Source organism: Zootoca vivipara, chromosome 14, assembly GCF_963506605.1.
Source record: "Zootoca vivipara chromosome 14, rZooViv1.1, whole genome shotgun sequence".
NCBI classification, from domain to species: Eukaryota; Metazoa; Chordata; class Lepidosauria; order Squamata; family Lacertidae; genus Zootoca; species Zootoca vivipara.
Window position 1 is genome coordinate 29,562,289 of NC_083289.1, and position 20,658 is coordinate 29,582,946.

At 47.1% G+C, this 20,658-nt stretch overlaps 1 protein-coding gene across 1 annotated transcript in view; it reads right to left on the reverse strand.

The window, feature by feature from the left end:
• Positions 1-17,748: 17,748 nt before the first annotated feature.
• Positions 17,749-20,658, reverse strand: part of CACNG3 (calcium voltage-gated channel auxiliary subunit gamma 3) — a 74,914-nt gene continuing 72,004 nt past the window's right edge. The window contains exon 4 of the mRNA XM_035131593.2: positions 17,749-18,278. Coding sequence (XP_034987484.1) covers positions 17,764-18,278 — 515 coding nt within the window. The 3' untranslated portion in view covers positions 17,749-17,763. The remainder of the gene's footprint in view (positions 18,279-20,658) is intronic.

Sequence of the window (20,658 nt, forward strand, 5' to 3'; positions counted from 1 at the left end):
AGAGGTAACACCGAAGGGACTTGCAAAAGAAAGAAAGAAAGAAAGAAAGAAAGAAAGAAAGAAAGAAAGAAAGAAAGAAAGAAAGAAAGAAAGAGAGAGTAATTTATTCACTTCTCAGCTAGCTCAGTCCAGGCTTGCCTCAGCTGATCTCAGATTCTTCACCTCTCATTTTTGCTAATCCCATGAATACTTAACACTTACTTAAGCAACGTATGAGCTAACCGAACTGAGTGTGCCTTATAGAACTCAATATCAGCTCTGATATTTTGTTGTTTAGTCGTTTAGTCGTGTCCGACTCTTCGTGACCCCATGGACCATAGCACGCCAGGCACTCCTGTCTTGCGCTGCCTCCCGCAGTTTGGTCAAACTCATGTTCGTAGCTTCGAGAACACTGTCCAACCATCTCATCCTCTGTTGTCCCCTTCTCCTAGTGCCCTCAATCTTTCCCAACATCAGGGTCTTTTCCAAGGATTCTTCTCTTCTCATGAGGTGGCCAAAGTATTGGAGCCTCAGCTTCACGATCTGTCCTTCCAGGGAGCACTCAGGGCTGATTTCCTTAAGAATGGATAGGTTTGATCTTCTTGCAGTCCATGGGACTCTCAAGAGTCTCCTCCAGCACCATAATTCAAAAGCATCAATTCTTCGGCGATCAGCCTTCTTTATGGTCCAGCTCTCACTTCCATACATCACTACTGGGAAAACCATAGCTTTAACTATACGGACCTTTGTCGGCAAGGTGATGTCTCTGCTTTTTAAGATGCTGTCTAGGTTTGTCATTGCTTTTCTCCCAAGAAGCAGGCGTCTTTTAATTTCGTGACTGCTGTCACCATCTGCAGTGATCAAGGAGCCCAAGAAGGTAAAATCTCTCACTGCCTCCATTTCTTCCCCTTCTATTTGCCAGGAGGTGATGGGACCAGTGGCCATGATCTTGGTTTTTTTGATGTTGAGCTTCAGACCATATTTTGCGCTCTCCTCTTTCACCCTCATTAAAAGGTTCTTTAATTCCTCCTTGCTTTCTGCCATCAAGGTTGTGTCATCTGCATATCTGAGGTTGTTGATATTTCTTCCGGCAATCTTAATTCCGGCTTGGGATTCATCTAGTCCAGCCTTTCGCATGATGAATTCTGCATATAAGTTAAATAAGCAGGGAGACAATATACAACCTTGTCGTACTCCTTTCCCAATTTTGAACCACTCAGTTGTTCCATATCCAGTTCTAACTGTAGCTTCTTGTCCCACATAGAGATTTCTCAGGAGACAGATGAGGTGATCAGGCACTCCCATTTCTTTAAGAACTTGCCATAGTTTGCTGTGGTCGACACAGTCAAAGGCTTTTGCATAGTCAATGAAGCAGAAGTAGACGTTTTTCTGGAACTCTCTAGCTTTCTCCATAATCCAGCGCATGTTTGCTATTTGGTCTCTGGTTCCTCTGCCCTTTCGAAATCCAGCTTGCACTTCTGGGAGTTCTTGGTCCACATACTGCCTAAGCCTGCCTTGTAGAATTTTAAGCATAACCTTGCTAGCGTGTGAAATGAGCGCAATTGTGCGGTAGTTGGAGCATTCTTTGGCACTGCCCTTCTTTGGAATTGGGATGTAGACTGATCTTCTCCAATCCTCTGGCCATTGCTGAGTTTTCCAAACTTGCTGGCATATTGGGTGTAGCACCTTAACAGCATCATCTTTTAAAATTTTAAATAGTTCAGCTGGAATATCATCACTTCCACTGGCCTTGTTATTAGCAGTGCTTTCTAAGGCCCATTTGACTTCACTCTCCAAGATGTCTGGCTCAAGGTCAGCAACCACACTACCTGGGGTGTACGAAACCTCCATGTCTTTCTGGTATAATTCCTCTGTGTATTCTTGCCACCTCTTCTTGATGTCTTCTGCTTCTGTTAGGTCCTTACCACTTTTGTCCTTGATTATGGTAATCTTTGTACGAAATGTTCCTTTCATATCTCCAATTTTCTTGAACAGATCTCTGGTTTTCCCCATTCTATTGTTTTCCTCTATTTCTTTGCATTGCTCATTTAAGAAGACCCTCTTGTCTCTCCTTGCTGTTTTTTGGAAATCTGCATTCAGTTTCCTGTATCTTTCCCTATCTCCCTTGCATTTTGCTTGCCTCCTCTCCTCCGCTATTTGTAAGGCCTCGTTGGACAGCCATTTTGCTTTCTTGCATTTCCTTTTCCTTGGGATGGTTTTCGTTGCTGCCTCCTGTATAATGTTACGAGCCTCCATCCATAGTTCTTCAGGCACCCTGTCCACCAAATCTAAATCCTTAAACCTGTTCCTCACTTCCACTGTGTATTCATTCTGTGTAGCTCTGATATTACAACTGCACAAAACTTTGAGGCTGCAACTTTGTCCCACAGTTGTGGGTGGAATCAGGAAGCTGCTGCATCACCCACTGGAGAATTGGACCAGGGTCCTGATGCTGGTGCTTTGGAGCCCAGAAAACCTGAGGCTGGCGGCCTGGGCCCTGCATAGCCCATGTTGGGATCCTTCCTGCGCCTGACTTACCCGAGCAACCGAGTGCTTGCTGCACTACCACACCTGCCCAACAGCTCAGGGGATATGCCAGGTCTTCAGGCTAAGAAGGTGGAGTTTGGGAAAGGTGACCTTGGGGGGGGGGGGAAGAGGCTCCCAAGGCCTCAGTTCACCTCCAGCTTCTGCCAGAGCAACTTGTGAGTCACTTAGAGCTCTCCATTGTGCTGCCTGGATGTCATGGGTGCATGGCATTTTCTGAAAATCTGGCGGCAGATCCACACATTCAACGCACACTTAAAGCACGTGACTCTGCAGATGAATCCTGGGATCTGTAGCGTCGCCCTCAAAGAGCTACCATTCTCAGTGCCTTTTACTACAGTTGCCAAAATTCCTCAGGGGAGGCATTGGGTGTGCTTTTTAATGTATGGTGTAGATCTGCCCTTAACGTTGAGCTTATCCACACAGATTTTCCCCCAATTCCAATCTTGCTCCTTTAGCTCAAGAAGCAGCAGGTATCCCCCCTCCTTCCCACTGATTCCACTTAAAATGTGAACAATGATTGCATATTATATGCATTATGTATTACATTATAATAACATGTGCACGTTATATGCTTATACGGTCCAGGTTTCCTAAGGTAACCAGCACATACACAGATACATACAACAACAATGTATATAACTCTATAAAAATACTTACACATTAATACTTAATACAGAGTTATCAAAGCAGCTGTTGTCCCTAAACCAGGCCAGAAAAATAGATTGATATTTTGCTGGCTTATAGTGCACTACATTTATTTATTTACAATGTTTACATACCACCCTTCTGCCTATAGGATTTTAAGGTGTCTTACAGCAGCATAAAAACCATGGCAGCACAATTGCTTTCAACTATTTGCAAAGCTCAACAGTCTTTGTGCTGGGTTTTGTGTGTGTTAGTTTACGTTGCAAATGGTCAGAAGCATTTACATTTCAGATAGCGGTCACTCTTCAAAACATTTGGCAAGCTTCTGGTGTCAACAGTGTAAATGACTTCGCTCTAAGCAACAAAGAGCTCTGTGGAACTTAATAGCACAAATATTCTTCAGCTGCCACCTTCAGGTAGCCCAGCAGAAAAACCAAAGTCTTTGTCTTCCTTGCTCATTGAGCAGATGTCATCTATTGAACCATTCCTATAAGTTTGATAAAGCACCTCACAGATTCGAACTCTGGTCTCTGTGTTCAGCGTATATGCAGTTTTATTGGCTGAGTTAGGACATAGGAATCTGTGTTAGTTCACAGGGTACCCTCCAAATCCAGTTAGTGCAGGCACCCCCAAACTTCGGCCCTCCAGATGTTTTGGACTACAATTCCCATCATCCCTGACCACTGGTCCTGTTAGCTAGGGATCATGGGAGTTGTAGGCCAAAACATCTGGAGGGCTGCAGTTTGGGGATGCCTGAGTTAATGCAATGCTGTTACTCCCTTTTCAACCTTCAATAAATGATTTAAGGAGCTGGAGCAACTCCTCTATGAAGAAAGGTAGCTGCATCTGGGGCCTTTTAGATTTGAAAAAGGTGAGAAAGAGGCAACCCAATAGAAGTTTATAGAATTATGTACGGCATGGAGGAAGTGAATAAAGTTTTTCTCCCTCTCCCGTAACACTAGAACTTGTGGACATCTGATGAAGATGAATGATGGAATTTCATGACAGATACAAAACAATCCTTTACATTCAGTGGGTTGTTAAACTGTGGGGAACCTCCCCCACCCCCCATGAGGCAGTGATACCCACCAACTCAGATGGCTTTAAAAGAGGATTAGGCAAATTCATGGAAGAGAGGGTCACCCACGGCTACTAGCCAGGATGGCTGGGCTCAGCCGCCACACCTGGAGGGGCAGCCGTGCTTCTGAATACCAGTTGCTGGAAGCCACAGGAGGGGAGAGGGCTCTTGTGCTTGAATCCTGCTTGTGCATTTCCCAAAGGCCACTGTAACAAGAGGATGCTGGACCAGATGGGCCACTGTCCTGATACCACAGGCTCATCTTACGTTCTTCCATTCTTATGACTGTAGTTGTAGTTCCTGATATCTTGAGGGCACCAGGTTGGAGAAGTCTGTTCTAGGGCATGAGGTCAGTCAAGGGGCAAGGAGGCCAGATGGGTGTTTTTGGAGCAATCTCCAAGTGCTGTGTATTGTTTTTTGAAGTGGGGGGGGGGAAGAGAGAAATCCCTTCCTAAAAATACAGCTGAAATGACAAATTAATTTTCCTCTTGATGGGAGCAAGGAGCGACTGCTAAGGGTGGCGAGGACAAAGCCGGTGATTAAACGATAATAAGTGCTTTCGTGTTTATAAGTTATGTGCTCGGTCCTGGTGGAAAGGAATATTTTTAGGTTTCAAAGAACACAGTAGCAGCCGTGGGGCCAATGGAACTTGTGATGCAATGCAGCAAATGCTTAAAGCTGCCGTCGCTCGCCAGAGGCTCAAAACCCCAACCCCTTGTTTTTGCAGCCCACTTTATCAGATGCATTTTTGAGGGCTGCTGTCCATGTCATCAGATGCATGAAGGGAGACCCTGAGCTGATGGATAGAGAAAGGTTTTCCTCCTTTTCCCATAACACTGGAACTCGGGGATATCCAAGGAAGTTGAATGCTGGAAGAGTCAGGCAGATAAAACAAACTCCCTCTTCACGCAGCACATAATTAAACTGTGGAACTCACCTCTCCAGGAAGCTGAATGTGGCCCTCCAGCCCCTCAACCTGCCCCCCATTGTATTCTTTCCAGGCCACACACATCGCAGGCCCTGCTTTGCACCCTTCTTGAGTATTTTTGACTGGATGTCCTTGAGCGTTGATGACGCCTCTTCCTTGATTGGATGGAGCAGAGGTTTTCAACCTTTCTGAGTCCACAGCTTCCTTGACCAACTGCACTCTTTCTGGGGCACCCCTGTGGCCCTGAAGAGCCCAGTTATGTCACCCCTTACTTGCAGAACTGGCAGCCTCTCCCCCTTTCCCACACACCATTCCTTGTGGAGTGCTCCATCAGCCTCTCCTCTCCTTGGGAGTCCTCTGGGCAGCCGCAGCTGCTACCTCTGGTCTCTGAGCTGCCCCCCTCCCTGCCCCAAAGAGAGGTGCCTGCTCATCACTGCCCCATAGGGGACTGAGAAGCATCCCCTGGCCAGCCCCAGAGGCACCATTCACTTGGGGAGCTTGTAGAGACCAGCTTACTAAACATCTGCTTCAACAGCTAGGAAAACAAGGTTGCAAATATTTGGATAAGATTTTTTTACTCACGCCTTCATTGCTCTCAACAGAAACAGGAATTTAGCTACAGTTTCTTTATTTGTATTAGAGAGAAGAAAAAATATATATAGTGGGTGATATCCAACTAAGCCAAACTCAGAATTGGACTAACATTGGATATTGCCCAATATCAAGAAGATCTTCCAGGAATCTTCCAATCCAAGGTGTTTGTTGGATTAATCAACTCTTTCTGGAGTGGATGGTGAATTAATGCTAGAGAATATAAAATGCTCCTTCCCTGTGTTTCAATTTCTTCTGAACATGGACACAACCTTCAAAAGAAGAAGCAAAAAACAGGACAGATGGAGTTCTGAATGAATGCAAATGAAACTGACTGCAGACTGGAAATAGACTAATCCATCCATCTCTAACAATTATGGAATTGCAGAGTTGGCTGTTGAGATGGTACTAGATAGCTCAGTGGTCTACAGGCCAGTGTAGTGAAGGGCTGTAGTAGCTCAGTGGTAGAGCATCTGCTTTGCTTGCAAAAGGTCCCAGTTTCAATCACTAAGGGCATCTTTAGGATGGGCTGGGACCATCCCGTGGCCGGATACCCTGGAGCACCACTGCCAGTCAGTGTGGACATTACTGAGATAGGTGGACCCCAATGAGGCAGTTTCCTGTGTTCCTATTCTATCAGCTCTTTCTTCACAACCATGAGGACTAGAATCTTACTTGTTATCTTTAGGGGGAAGGGCCATACTGTAGCAGGTTCAATCCACAGTATCTCTGCGTAGGGCTGGGGAAAGTCTTCCCTGCCTAAAACCCTGGAGAGCCACTGTTAGTCAGTATGGACAGTTCTGACCTAGATAGACCAGTGGCCTGTATATGGCAGCTTCCTACAGTCCAATGCATTAAAGGTACATATATCCACTTCTTCATTTTTAGCACTATTGTGGGACAGCACCATGGGTGCACCATGAGAGGCTGTTAATGTGTGCCTATTAAATTTGTGATGGGTGAAGTGGCACCTAAAATTGCAAACAAGAACACATGGCAATTTGCCTTTCAAAACATCCTCCTGAACACTCAGAACAGCCGATTTTCTTTTTCTTTTATTCTTTTAAAAAATGGAGATCAGTTTGGTAAACTTCTGGCTTTTTAACTTGCATTTTTTATTGCTCTTAAAATCCTTCTTTTGAAACAGAAACTTCCTGTCATTGAAATGGACAATCAGTCCCTGCGAAGCAGCTGCAGCATGAAGTGAGGTATCTTTTGGCAGCCACATCAAAAATTAAGAGACTCTCTCTTTGAGACAAAATTGTGCATTCATCTCCCTGCTTTTGTGCAGGGGAGGAAAAAAAATGATTTGCAATTTAACTTTTCTGTAATGAGCTGCTGCTATTATACGGATTCCATAATGGCTGGTTTGGCTGGAACAGATTGTTGGTGCAACTGGTTTGCAAAACATTTTTCAATGCGAGCCCTGCTTTTTTTTTTGCTTGTTTTAAATAGCAACAGCTGCTAAGCCTGATAATTATTGTATTTCATCAAAATAAACTTACCAACTTGCTCTTCTTCATGCCTTTCCCCATTGCAGTCTCCCAATGGATCGGGCTGGCTTTTATTTTATTTTATTTTTTTGGGGAAACAACAACTTTAATTGTGCCCTGGAGGAAAAGACACCCTAAGAGAGGTGGGCTGGAGGGAGAGACTTAACAGGCCTCTGTTCACCCCTAGTCCTTGTCCAAGCCAGTTGCCCATTTTAAGTGCTTTGTGGTGCTACAGCACTGACTTGCTTTGCTACCTTGGAACTGTCCATGGTGCTGCCTTGGAGCAAGTGGATCCCTCTGAGCTCTCCATGGTGCTGAGACATCCAACCTGCTTTGCTACTTGCACTTATGGGCTCACCCACGGAACCGGGACAGAGTAAATATAAATAGACCACAAAAATACCCTTGCTCTGTGTCATTCAAAAGGAAACTAGGCCCAACACCTCCACCTCATGAAATATCCCTTCACTTGGAGACTTGGGAAACCGCGGAGGAGGTGCACATTTTATTTGTAGCTATGCTCCTCTCTGACACACATGGACACTAAAATGCTCATGAACAAATGAATGAATATTCCTCTCTAGACAATGAGGGAAGGTGTGTGTGATTTAACTATCTACATTTAAAATGGACTGAAAATAAGAGCCAAGAGATTCCGATATAGGGTTTAAGATCAGAGGGGCTGGTCTGCCATCTCCAAAACATTTGGGTTCCATCTGTGTTTTATCAATACAATCAAACCTCGGTTTATGACCACCTCGGTGAGCGACTGCTTCGGCGAGCAACCGCCGCGGACCTGGAAGTGTTTACATCCGGGTTCCGCGGCATCGGATGCGCAGACATTATCTGTACAGTGTGTGCGTGCACAGAAACACTCTATCGGCACTGCGCGTGCCTGAATAAGCGTGCCTTCAGCGAGTGACCGCTTCGGCGAGCAACCGCCTCCGCGGAATGGATTGCGGTCGCAAACCGAGGTACCACTGTAGTTGAAAGGGTTGGACTGAAACCAGGCTCAGATCACACCATACTCTAATCTATTAATAAAAGCTCCAATGCTGAGTATTACCATTAAGCAATTAATCTATCTCAAAAACCAGTCAGTTACTGAAAGGAAGGAGGGGAATCAAATACAGTAACCACACTGACCTTCACTGTTGAAACTAAGTATTATTGTGGAAACTGGGGAGGCAAGCCAGAAGTGTGTCACTGGCTGGATGCTTAGGGGATGCTTTAACCCCAAGCTGATTGATCAGCTGCAGGCCATACAACCGTTGAGTTCATCTGCCCAGCTGTTTGGCCACAGCTGGAGCTCAGCTCCTAGCGCTGGATGCTTTTGATGCAATGAGATGCACACCAATGGGGTGTAATGAAGGCAACAGCAGTCCTCCCTCACCCAGTTGATGAGGAGAAATCTGATGCCAAGGGGAAGAGCGAGTGTGTGAGAGAGAGGATTTCAGCCAGCACTGCCTGAAATTCAAAGCATCATGTCTAGGAAGAGCAGTAAAAATGAATACTTTATATTAAAGGCTGCTCAGGAAATAAGTGATGCTCACTATGCAATGGCCTCCTTCTCTTCTGCATGGATTCAACTTATTTCTGGTAATGCTCTTCACATAATAACCACGTCCTGTGGCACCTCAAAAAGACATAAATTTCCATGACCAACAGTCCACTTCACCAAATGCATGGGAGTGAGATCTTTGGCCGCCAGGTATACATTCACATGTGGGGTTTTTTTTTTTTTGGAGGGGAGGGATTGTCAACTGTGAGGTCGGTGGGAAATGAAATGCATAAAAATACAGGGATAATTATGTAAGCAGTGGACAATCACTCAAACAGTTCTTGATGAGACAAACACCTTGGCATTGGTGAGTCAATTAATATGTATAATGTGCTAAACATCATTTGTCTCCAGTCAACCTGCAAACCATGGCACTGAAATGCTTTACATAAGGAAACAACCGTTTTATGCTTGTCCAATATTTGTGTGTCTGTGACATGTGCATATTGCTGCAACCTAGAAGTGGCTGAAAAACGGGGTGGAGGCAGAACAGGGGTGTGGGGCATAACAGGGTGGGGCCAATCAGGCTTATGTGCACTCTGTCAATGTGCATGTGGGGTGGGGGTGGTCGGTAACGTAACCCCCATGCAAAATGGTCATTGCCTGTATTGTAATCCACCAATTTCATAGGGCAGGTCTCCCTTCGACATGTCCTTGCAACTGTGAAACAGAGACTGTGCACACACCTGGGAATCTGCAGAAACATGTTATTGCAGGTCCTGCCACCTTGTCAACACCCAAGACTGGTTTTGCCTCGCCATTCTCAATGGACAGCAGCCACTGCTGCCAAGAACCTTTCAAGGCAGTTGACTTTGAATGCCATGTATTGCATTTTCATTCCCAGGGAGAATGGCCAGTTAGATTTCCTCTCTCAAGTGCTAAAATAACTTGACCAGCCTTGGGCACTTTTACATGGGCTGTTTTGCTTCAGGCTGCAAAATGTCTTTGTCCAGCCCTGGCAATGCCCGCATGGAGCCTGAATCAAAGCTGACCCCGCCTTGCGACTGGGCAAGGTTACCTGCTGAGAAACCACCTGTGTGTGTTTGGGAGAGATGAAGGCAGGAACTGGAGCCTCAGTGGTGGAACAACACTTTTCAAATGTGTTCTCCCTCCACCCCAGCAGAAATTTGAGCCCCACATCAGACAGCAAACCTCTGTAGCCATGGTACAAGAGACCAAACCCTATGCAATGAAGTCCATGTAGACCAGTGAAAGAATGTACCTCTCTTGGATTTTGAAACGGGGAACCTTGCTGAGAATGAGACTTGACTGAAGAAACTGATAGAGCTCAGTTTTGCATGAACAGGATCAGGGAGGAACATACCAGATCAGATCATTGGTCTGCCTAGTTCACTCTTGTCCACACACTGAATGTCAGCAGTGGCTCTCGTCTCGAGGGTTTCAGGCAGGGGGCATTCCCAGTCCTACCTGGATATGCCAGGGGGACTCAACCCAGACCTTCTGCATGCAAAGCAGATGCTCTGCCACTGAGCTGTGACCCTTCACCACTGAGCCAAAAGGAAGTAGTCTTGCAGCTAAGGATGGATGGAATGGTCTTAATTCAGTCCATGTCTATTTCATATGTGACCGACTGAAGATCCATTTTCAGGTGCAGGAGCTGATTTTTAAAACCCCACACAAATCTCTCTCTCTCTCTCTCTCTCTCTCTCTTCAAAAACTACTTACAATTTTACAATGCAGTCCAAGGGCTGCCTTTTATTTTTCCTTTTTTGTAAAAGCACCTATACTATAGCCACTTGGAGCAGCTACAGCTCACCACACCAGTGTGAAAAGCATCTGAAAAGGTCCCTGGATTCTGTGGCACATGAAGACACACTGTTCCCATGTATTGATGGGGGCTGTCATCATTTCTCATCTTCATCCTTACAGTACCCACTGGGAGGGACAGCATATCATGAAGCATCACCACATCTTCAAATATCTGAAGGGCTGTCACACAGAAGATGGAGCAAGTTTGTTTTCTGTTGCTCCAGAGCGGAGGACCCGAAGCAATGAATACATATGGCAAGAAATGAGATTTTGCATAAACATTAGGAAGAGCTTTCTGATGGTAAGAGCTGTTCAACAATGGAATGGACCCCCTTGGAAGGTGGTGGACTCCCTTTCCTTGAAGGTTTTTAAACAGAGGTTGGATGACCATCTGTCAGGGGTTCTTCAGCTGTGGTTTTTTGCATTGCAGGAGGTTGGACTAGATGACCCTTGGGGTACCCTCCAACTTTCATTTCTGTGATTCTAATGCAATTTTCAGACCATCTTCTTCCAGTCTGGCAAGATTGGTGATTCTGGAGTATGCCATGTTCTGACAAGCACAATACTTCCAGAGTTGTAGAATGACAAGTTCATTATGCAGTGTGGACCCCAAATTGCTTCCCTGCTGTTCTTCTCTGCAGTCTTCAACTCTTCAAAGAGAGGGATTTAAAAAAAAAACACATTTTTGGGGGTGAAGTGTGGGTCTCTGGTGAAAATATTATAGGAGCAGGCAGGACTGATTGCATTATTTGGGTCTGCCTACAGCTTTCATACGGAGAAAACTTTTCTAGGGAATAGACCGAGGCCCTGCCTGCAGAGTCAGTTGATGAGTCAATAAACCAGCTGTGATTCTTAATCCAGGATTGTGCTTTTGCAGGTAGGGCTGATGAGATCTGCTAATGGCAGTGGGAGCAGAACCATCAACAGCAAAGTATTGCCCTTTCCCTCTTCTTGCAAAGGAGATTGCATTCCAGCAGAATGAGATGTCTGGACTGCACGTGTGTGCTAAGAAACCTGCCTGGAATCTTTATATAACTCAATTAAATGCAGCTGTTTAGTTTCCAGAACCTGTGTCGAGCTCAATGAATAGGATGATTTAGGTTCAAGCAGGCAACCTGCTGGTCACAGTTAAAGAGACAGTGAGTTTATGCACTGATCTTGGTCACACAACCTGGTCCTATCTTGGCCAATACCCTAATCTTGGGCAAGAACTATGGCAGAAAAAGAGGCACAGAGGTTTGCCTTTCAGCCCCCCTTTCCCCCATTGCTCTCTCAATTGAGCTCTAGTTGCTCAGTCCTTATGAGGTTTGACTCCACTTCTGTCGAGAGGTGAATATGCTGGAGAGGCGCTGCCAGTCAGAGCAGACAATACTAAGCTAGAGGGACTGATGTTCCAACTTGGTATAGGGCAGGCATAGGCAACCTTGGCTCTCCAGATGTTTTGGAACTACAACTCCCATGATCCCTGACCACTGGGCCCTGTTAGCTAGGGATCATGGGAGTTGTAGTTCCAAAGCAGCTGGAGAGCCAAGGTTGCCTATGCCTGGTATAGGGCATCTTCCTATGCTCTCCAATCAACTGTATTTACAGCACAAGGCCTGGCCAATCCAGAGGCTTCAACGTGCCTGCCAATCAGAGGGCACAATGCTGCACAGTCACCTGCTGTCAGGGACTGGGCAGAGGAGGAATGGTAGAGACCGCCTCCCCATCCCGACCCTTCCAGGGAGAAGGAAGAGGAAGACAGTGTAGATTTACAACAGTGTTTTGAGGGAGGTTACTGCTCAGGGACACATGTTGGGAAAAAGTTGGGAGAGGAGGAGCCAGAGCAGCAGCTGGCTGACACGTCATTAGAAAGCATTCCAGACCCTCCATCTCCCAGAACCCACTGAACCTTAAAAGTAGGAGAGCAAAGAACTCAAAGACAGGGGGTATGTAGCAGCACCCATAGAAGTGACGAATGAGGAAATGGAAGAGATGTGTGTGTGTGTGTGTGTGTGTGTGTGTGTGTGTGTGTGTAGATTCACTTGGGACAACACCATTATCCAAGAGGTTGGGTTCTATAGCCTCTCTCTATAACGATTGAAATAAAAAAGGATGGTGAGAAACTTTCCCTTGTCTTTATACTTTCCTGGGCAACCAGCTGGGAGCCGCTGACAGCATCCTGACACCTGCATGGCTTGGGGAACTTCATACAGACAGACTCATAAGAACATAGTTTAAGAAGAGCCTGCTGGATCAGGCCAGTGGCTCATCTAGTCCAGCAGCCTGTCATTACAGTGGCCAAACAGATGCCCAAGTGGAAAAACTTCCAGCAGGATTAGAGGACAAGAGACCGTTCCCCTCCTGGGGTTTCCAGCAACTGGGATTCAGAAGCACTGCTGCTTCTAGCTGTGGAGGTAGAGCTTAGCCACTGTGGCTAATAACCATCGCTAGCCCTCTCCTCTATGAATTTGCACCAGCCTAAGGATCCAGGTTGGTGGCCATCACTGCAGGAGGGAGTTCCATAGTTGAACCGTGAGCTGCATGGTTCTTCTTCCCACACTTTGCTTTCCAACAGAAGCACTAGAGCAGGCATCCCCAAACTCGGCCCTCCAGATGTTTTGGGACTACAATTCCCATCATCCCTGACCACTGGTCCTGTTAGCTAAGGATGATGGGAGTTGTAGTCCCAAAACATCTGGAGGGCTGAGTTTGGGGATGCTTGCACTAGAGCTTTCCAGGAGAGTCTCTGTAATGGATGGTATAACTCTTGCTTTAAAAAGGATGAGATTTTTTTCCAAGCAAACCTGAGTTAAAAGAATCTGCTTGGGCCCCCCCCCCCACCAATGATGTATTTCATGGATCACCAGCTTGCGTACCTCCACTGCCGGTGGGCTTGAAGGCCACCTTCTTGCTGTTGGCATTTTGTACCTTCCTTTCAGAGCGGCCCCCTCCCACTCAGCACGGCGAATGCCCCACTCGGCTCCATGTGTTACGCTCAGGAGAGAAATACCTCCAGAGGGTTCCGCTATGAGCTGGCACCAGGATCCACCCCCTCTGCTGATCCACAGCCACATCTCTCCTCCACAAAGCAGCTGGTCCGCGCTTGGCACTGCGAGTCAGCATCCTACAGTTGGCCACGTCACCCATCGCTGCCACAAATATCTCATTCTTGGATCTAACTCAATGGAATCGAGTTCTTTCTCAAAATATCTTCTTCCAGGGGTAGGACGAGACTCTCTCTCTCTCTCTCTCTCTCTCTCTCTCTCTCTCTCTCTCTCTCTCTCTCTCTCTCTCTCTCAACCCCCCACCCCTCAACAACTTTGATTCTCCTCTTTACAGTTGCAGGTTTAAGCTGCAATTTCCAAAATGCGGACTGGGGCTGGTGCGAGTTGTAGGTTGAAACATTTGGAAGTCACCATGTATTTAAGATGGTGCTCAAGCGACATATTGGAACACATTGTATACGGAGTCAGACCAATGCTGCATCTAGCTCAGTACTGTCTACACTGACTGCTAGCTGCTCTCCAGGGTTTCAGACAGAAATGCCGAGGATTGATCCTGGGACTTTCTGCATGCAAACCAGATGCTCCACCACTGAGGATGTGTGTCTCAAAGTCTCCCACTGCAAGGAGCCCCCCTCCCATTACACCCCAGCCTAGCAAAAGTCTTCTCCACCTCCACCCACAACCCTTCCTACAGACCATACAGGAAGTCTATGCCTGTTTTATGGTTCACCGTCAGGAGCACTGCCTCTAGCAAAAAAGCTGCATTTAATATTGATAAGTTTTGCATTTTAAATATTTCTCAAGGACACAGAGGTCCTAGGATGGGTGCTCTCGAAATATGTTTGCAAGCAGAAGGAATATGCTTGCAGTTTTCTCTCCTTCAGAGAGGTTAAAAAAGAAGATACAGCCATTTGTGTATTTCCAATTTTTTTGTCCCCCTCACCTCAACATCATGCTTCCTCTAAGCCCACCAAAGATCTACAGATGAAGGGTTGCTTACTATTTTTAATAATAATAATAATAATAGTCGTAGTGGGAACTTGGGGATAAAAGAAAACATTTGGATGCTGCTTAGCTTTGCTCTCCTGCTATGTTGCTCTTTATTTTAAATACTGCTTAGCAGTTTTTCTTCCAAAAGAGATTGGCCACAGTGAGTTTCAGGACACCAAGGCAAACATAATAGGTGTTCTTGCCATTATACAAATCTATGGTGTCACCACATTTGGAATACTGTGTACAGTTCTGGTTGCCTCACCTCAAAAAGGATATTGTAGAGTTGGAAAAGGTTCAGAAAAGGAGAACCAGAATGATCAAGGGGAGGAAGCGACTTCCCTATGATGAAAACTTACATTGTTTGGGACTTTTTAGTTTAGAAAAAAGGCAAGTAAGACGGCACATGATAGACGTTTATAAAATAATGTGTGACGCGGAGAAAGTGGAAATGGAAAAGTTTTTCTCCTTCTCTCATGACACTAGAATTCGTGGACATCCGATGAAACTGAATGTTGGAAGATTTGGGAAGGATAAAAAGAAAGTTCTTCTTCATGCAGCACAGAATTAATCTATGGAACTCACTCCCATGGTAGGTAGGGATGACCACCAGCTTGGATGGCTTCCAAAGAGGATTGGACAGATTCAAGGAGGGTATCAATGACTGCTAGCCACAACCAGAGGAGGAGAGAGAGGGCTCTTGTGTTCAATTCTTGCTTGTGGGTTTCACACAGGCATCTCTTTGGCCTCTGTGAGAAAAGAATGCTGGACTGACCCAGCTCTTAAAATGTTCTTATATTTCAGACACCTTTGCTGAACAGTTTCCAATGCTTAAGGCTTGTTTGTACAGACCAGTCTACCCAGATACAAAATTCTGATAGGTGTATTTGTTTAAAAACTGTTGTTTCCCCCCTGTTTTTTTAATTTAATTTTGTACATCTACAAAAGGTGTATTTGTTTAAAAACTGTTGTTTCCCCCCTGTTTTTTAATTTAATTTTGTACATCTACTTGTCTTTAAAGTTTGATTTTACCAGTGTTTTCCTTTTGACTATTTTTTACTGTTTTTACCTAAACCGCTTGGAGATTTTTTTTTTTTTTGCTGATTAAGCACTATGTAAAGCTTTCCAGATAAGGGGGGGGGGGAGAGAAACACAGCCTGTATTCAGGGAAAAGAGCTCTCCCTGAGAGGCCACTTCCCACCAAAATTTACCTGATTCAGCACTCCCCCCACCCCATACAAAGACTCTTGCATTAAAGGGCACTTAGCTGGTACCTTTTGGAGAAGCCATTGGGTGGGCATAGAGAGAAATGCCAACCAGCTTAAACAAACAGAGACAGAATGCCTCAGGCATTCTGGAATCACAAGTAGGATGAAAATTGGGGTGGGCTCAACATCAGCCAGTTAGGTCACCATTTAAAGGTAAAGGTAAAGGTAAAGGTAAAGGTAAAGGACCCCTAGATGGTTAAGCCCAGTCGAAGACAACTATGGGGTTGTGGCGCTCATCTCGCTTTCAGGCTGAAGGAACCAGTGTTTGTCCACAGACAGCTTTCCGGGTCATGTGGCCAGCATGACTTAACCACTTCTGGTGCAACGGAACACTGTGACAGAACCCAGAGCACATGGAAATGCCATTTACCTTCCTGCCACAGCAGTACCTATTGATCTACTTGCACTGGCATGCTTTCGAACTGCTAGGTTGGCAGGAGCTGGGACAGAGCAACGGGAGCTCACCCCGTCACGGAGATTTGTAACGCTGACTTTCTGATTGGCAAGCCCAAGAGCCACAGCGCCACCCGCATTCCTACATCACCATGTGCAAGAGGAAGGCTAAGGAAAACCAACAGACTGCTTGCCCCTTTTCTTCCCCAGGTCTTCAAAGCTGACTGCCTTTCCATGCTCCACCTGCGTGGAGAGATATATTTGGGGCAGAACACAGCAGATGCTCTTGGCAGCTCCAGGAAAATATATTGCATGTAAATTGCAATTCACAGGCGGGGCCTCCTTGAAGTTGACAGTGGTAGCATTTGTGCTGATTCCTCAAGAAAGCTGCTGATTGATCTTCACTATTTTGCAATATGGACAAAAAAACCCTGCCATGTTCACCCTCCATATATTGCTCCCTGCCCAATGCCTTCCTGTACCAACAAAAGGCCTCTGAACCACAAATGCTGATCCGAATGTGTTTTATTGGTATATATTTGCTTTCCTTGGACCTTTCAAACATTCCAGATATCGACTGCCCATCTGTACAGGACATAGACTGGTGCTGCAGCTGGAAAAGCAGATTGCAAACTCAACCACACATAATCTTCATGGTGCCCAGAGATCTACCTCTGGGCATGAGAGAGTGAGCTCATCCTACCTGCAATGTCAAAAGCTGACCCACAGATGGCAGATGAAGACCAGCACCTTGGGAGAGATGGAGGAGGGGGAGCATTTGCCTCACCCCACCTGACCCGGAGTCCTTGATGTGAGCGTTGAAGATGCGAGAAAAACACAGAGCCCTCCCTAAACCCACAGAAATGGCTCCGGGCCATCTCTTCCAACCACATGGCAGGAAATGGGATCCCAAGCTATTTAATGCATGCACACAAAAACAGACAGCCCCCACCCCAACCCTCCCCAGCATCACTCAATACAATCTGGATGGAAGAAGGGACGATGGTCACAGTCTTCTCAAACACACTCAGGTTCGCCATTTCGTGCTTGGAGATTTCCCACAGAGGTGATTTCGGGATGACCACAGCGCACAAGTGGGATTTCCGTGGGGGGACCAATAGCCATGGGGTACTCCCTACATTCCTGACGGGGCCTCCTGGCAGTCCACTGGGAACCCCTTTTGCTGTGCATGTGGCAAAGCTACAATGTCTGTTCTTGCTCAAAGAATGAGAGGTTTGGGATTTGGGGAGGCTCAGCGGCAGTCAAACCAAAGCCACAACCGCTCGGGCTTAGCAAGTGGAGATTCGAGGATTTCAAAAACGAAACGGAAAAAAACGAAGTCCTCAACCCAGGTTGCCCATGAGGGGCAGGACCCCCGCCGAGGGTTTCTTCTGAAAAACAAAGTTTCACTGGTTACACCATCACAGGGGGCGGGTCATGTCATGCAGTCTCAACGATACACCTCTATACATGGCAGCCAGCAGGGCAGCTCTGACTGCCAGGACTCTCAGCCAACCAGGGGCGCGGCTGGCCTCAGACCGGCGTGGTTCGTCTGTTGCCTGGATTGTTGTGTAAGGACTCCTTGAACTCTTTGGGGAGGGAGTTGTGAATCTGTAAAAACCCGTGATCTCTCTCTGAGTTGAGCAGTGTCCCAATAGTCAGCTTGGAAGGATCCCTGGAGAGGGTGAACATGGAGATGTCGGTGGATGGGATGGTGTTGAAGCCTTTGCCGATGGGGGACAGGTCCCTGGACCTGGGCTCTGTGGAGCGGGAGCTGGATCTCCTCCGGAACCGGTACCGGTAGGTAGGCAAGCGGGCAAAGGTGGACTTCTTCAGCAGCGCCACGGAATGGGTCTTGGCTCGGATCTGGCGGTGCTTCTCGATGTACATATGGACGGCAATCACCCCCACCATCTCAGCAATGATGAAGGATAAGGCCCCGAAGTAGAAGGACCAGCCGTAGGAGTAACTCTTCTTGGAGTCGCTCTGCCCAGGGTCCCCGGCGTTGGCAGAGATGTAAACTATAATCCCGATGATGTTGCTTAGCCCTGAAGGGAAGAATCAGAGGAGGACTAAAGTGACTTTGTGTCCGGGAGCCAACAGGGAGAACAGGTCATTTGCAGAACAGAGAAAGACAGTGGCACGCTGGTTAACATACAGTTAGTTTCATTATTAAGGAAGCAGAGCAGAGAACACACAGGGGCTTCTAAGGGTTGTTCCTGTCTAGATGAAGCAGTTGCCTGGACTGAATTGTAACTCCCCACCTTCACTCTTTAACCAAAAGAACTCTCTCTGTTTCTGCCTGGCTCTCTGCTCTGTGACATGCAGTAGATTCCTTGTTCTAGGAGGGTGGGGGGAGGAAGAGGCTTGCAAACTGTCAGCAGAGAAGTTGTCAGGATGGCTCTGGTGGAGCTGTTAAATCTGATTCCTGTGAACCAGGGCACCTGCCTGTTTCCTCCTCTTCATCCTCCTTCAAGCTCCCAGCCTCCAGCACTTCCCAGCTTTCCCCCCTCCTCTGGGGTGTTGCCGGTTTCCCACCACCAGGAGCCAGGATCCAAACCCTCTCCCTCTGCGCTTTCCCTGGGGGGCTCTTGGTCAGGTGGCTTCCGCCACTCTTCCTCATCCAGCCAGTTCTTGACACTCATCCGGTCAGGGGAGATGAATGGGACTCTGCAGTATGCAAGGGATGAGCCGGTGGTACACAAACACCAACATATTTTGGCAAGTCATGCTATTTTCAATTCAGCTCCCATAAGGAAACACTTTTGCTCCCACCCTTCTGGCTCCATTTGGTCTCTTCCAACTTTGCATGCCTATGAATGGAATATCTGGGTAAAGGTAAAAGGTACCGTAAAGGGACGCCTGACCATTAGGTCCAGTCGCGGATGACTCTGGGGTTGTGGCGCTCATCTCACTTTACTGGCCAAGGGAGCCAGCGTACAGCTTCCGGGTCATGTGGCCAGCATGACTAAGCCACTTCTGGTGAACCAGAGCAGTGCACGGAAATGCCGTTTACCTTTCTGCTGGAGTGGTACCTATTTACCTACTTGCACTTTGATGTGCTTTCGAACTGCTAGGTTGGCAGCAGCAGGGACCAAACAATGGGAAGTCACCCCGTCATGGGGATTCGAACCGCCGACCTTCTGATCGGCAAGCCCTAGGCTCTGTGGTTTAACCCACAGTGCCACCTGCATCCCGATGTATCTGGGTATCTGTCCCAAAAGGGCCATAGAGCAGAAGATCTGCCCTGAAAGCAGAGGGTTCCAGGTTCATCCCCCGACATCTCCAGGTAGGACTGGGAGTGTCCACTGCTTGACAGCTATCAAAGAGCTTCCAGCATTCCTGCCTGACACCAGCACCAGTCAACACCCCAGGGGCTGGTCTCTGTGTGAAACCGGAGGGGGGGCACCCTTTCAGCTAACATGCATGAGGCAGGCCCCCCCTTGCCTCCTTGCCACAGAGGAGCTTTGTGTTGCATTAAAGAGCCAAGAGCATTTTGTTTGCTGTTTTGCTACTCTACTCCTCTCAGCCGAAGAAGTGAGAACAATGCTCTCTGTCTTTTTTTTTTTAGGGTGGAACATTTGCGGAGCAAGCCCAAGACAAAAGATTTCCTGGAGACAAAGATACTGTCACGAAATAGCCCATGACAGCAGTCAGGAAGGAAGCCATTTGCCACTCGCTCACATTCCTCTCCAGATGGCTGCTCCTCTCCAGATGTTGAATTGGCCAGGGCAGTGCAAAGGCACAGCAACCTCCTGGGAATGGGAGAGGCCTGGTTTCAGCAGGTTCTTCCAAACCAGTGTTTCTTTCCAAACCAGTGGGTGGTACTGCCCCCTGGGGGGTCACTAGGATTCTTGGGGAGGGGTTGCTAAGAGTCGGGGGTGGGGCAGGGGGCACCAGAAGTGTAAATGAATATCAGCCTTCGAAAAGCTGGTATCACTGGATCATGTTAATCAGAGTCATTGAATTAATTAAACCACATAGTTTTAATTGGATTTTGAATAAACGTGCAATTAATTGTTACTGTTTCAAATTTTATTGTGTGACTATCTTTCTTAGTGGGTCGTGGAAACCACTCTTCTGAATAATGCTTTTTATAGGGCAGGCCTGTGCAGGGGGTGGGGCAGCTGGGTACACTTGCCCTGGGCCTCAGAGGGCTAAGCTGGCTGGGCTACCTTGCCAGAGGCTGCCTGGTTTGTGTGTGTGTGTGTTTATAACTTCATTCTAACAAGACTCCCACCTTGGACCTCAGATAAGCTCTGTACAGCCTGTTATAGGGCAGGGCAGGGCAGGGCAGGGCAGGGCAGGGCAGGGCAGGGCAGGGCAGGGCAGGGCAGGGCAGGGCAGGGCAGGGCAGGGCAGGGTTTACCCAAGTATCCCGGAAACATGGGCCACCCCATTTTCTTGTGTGAGAGCACAGTGGCCATT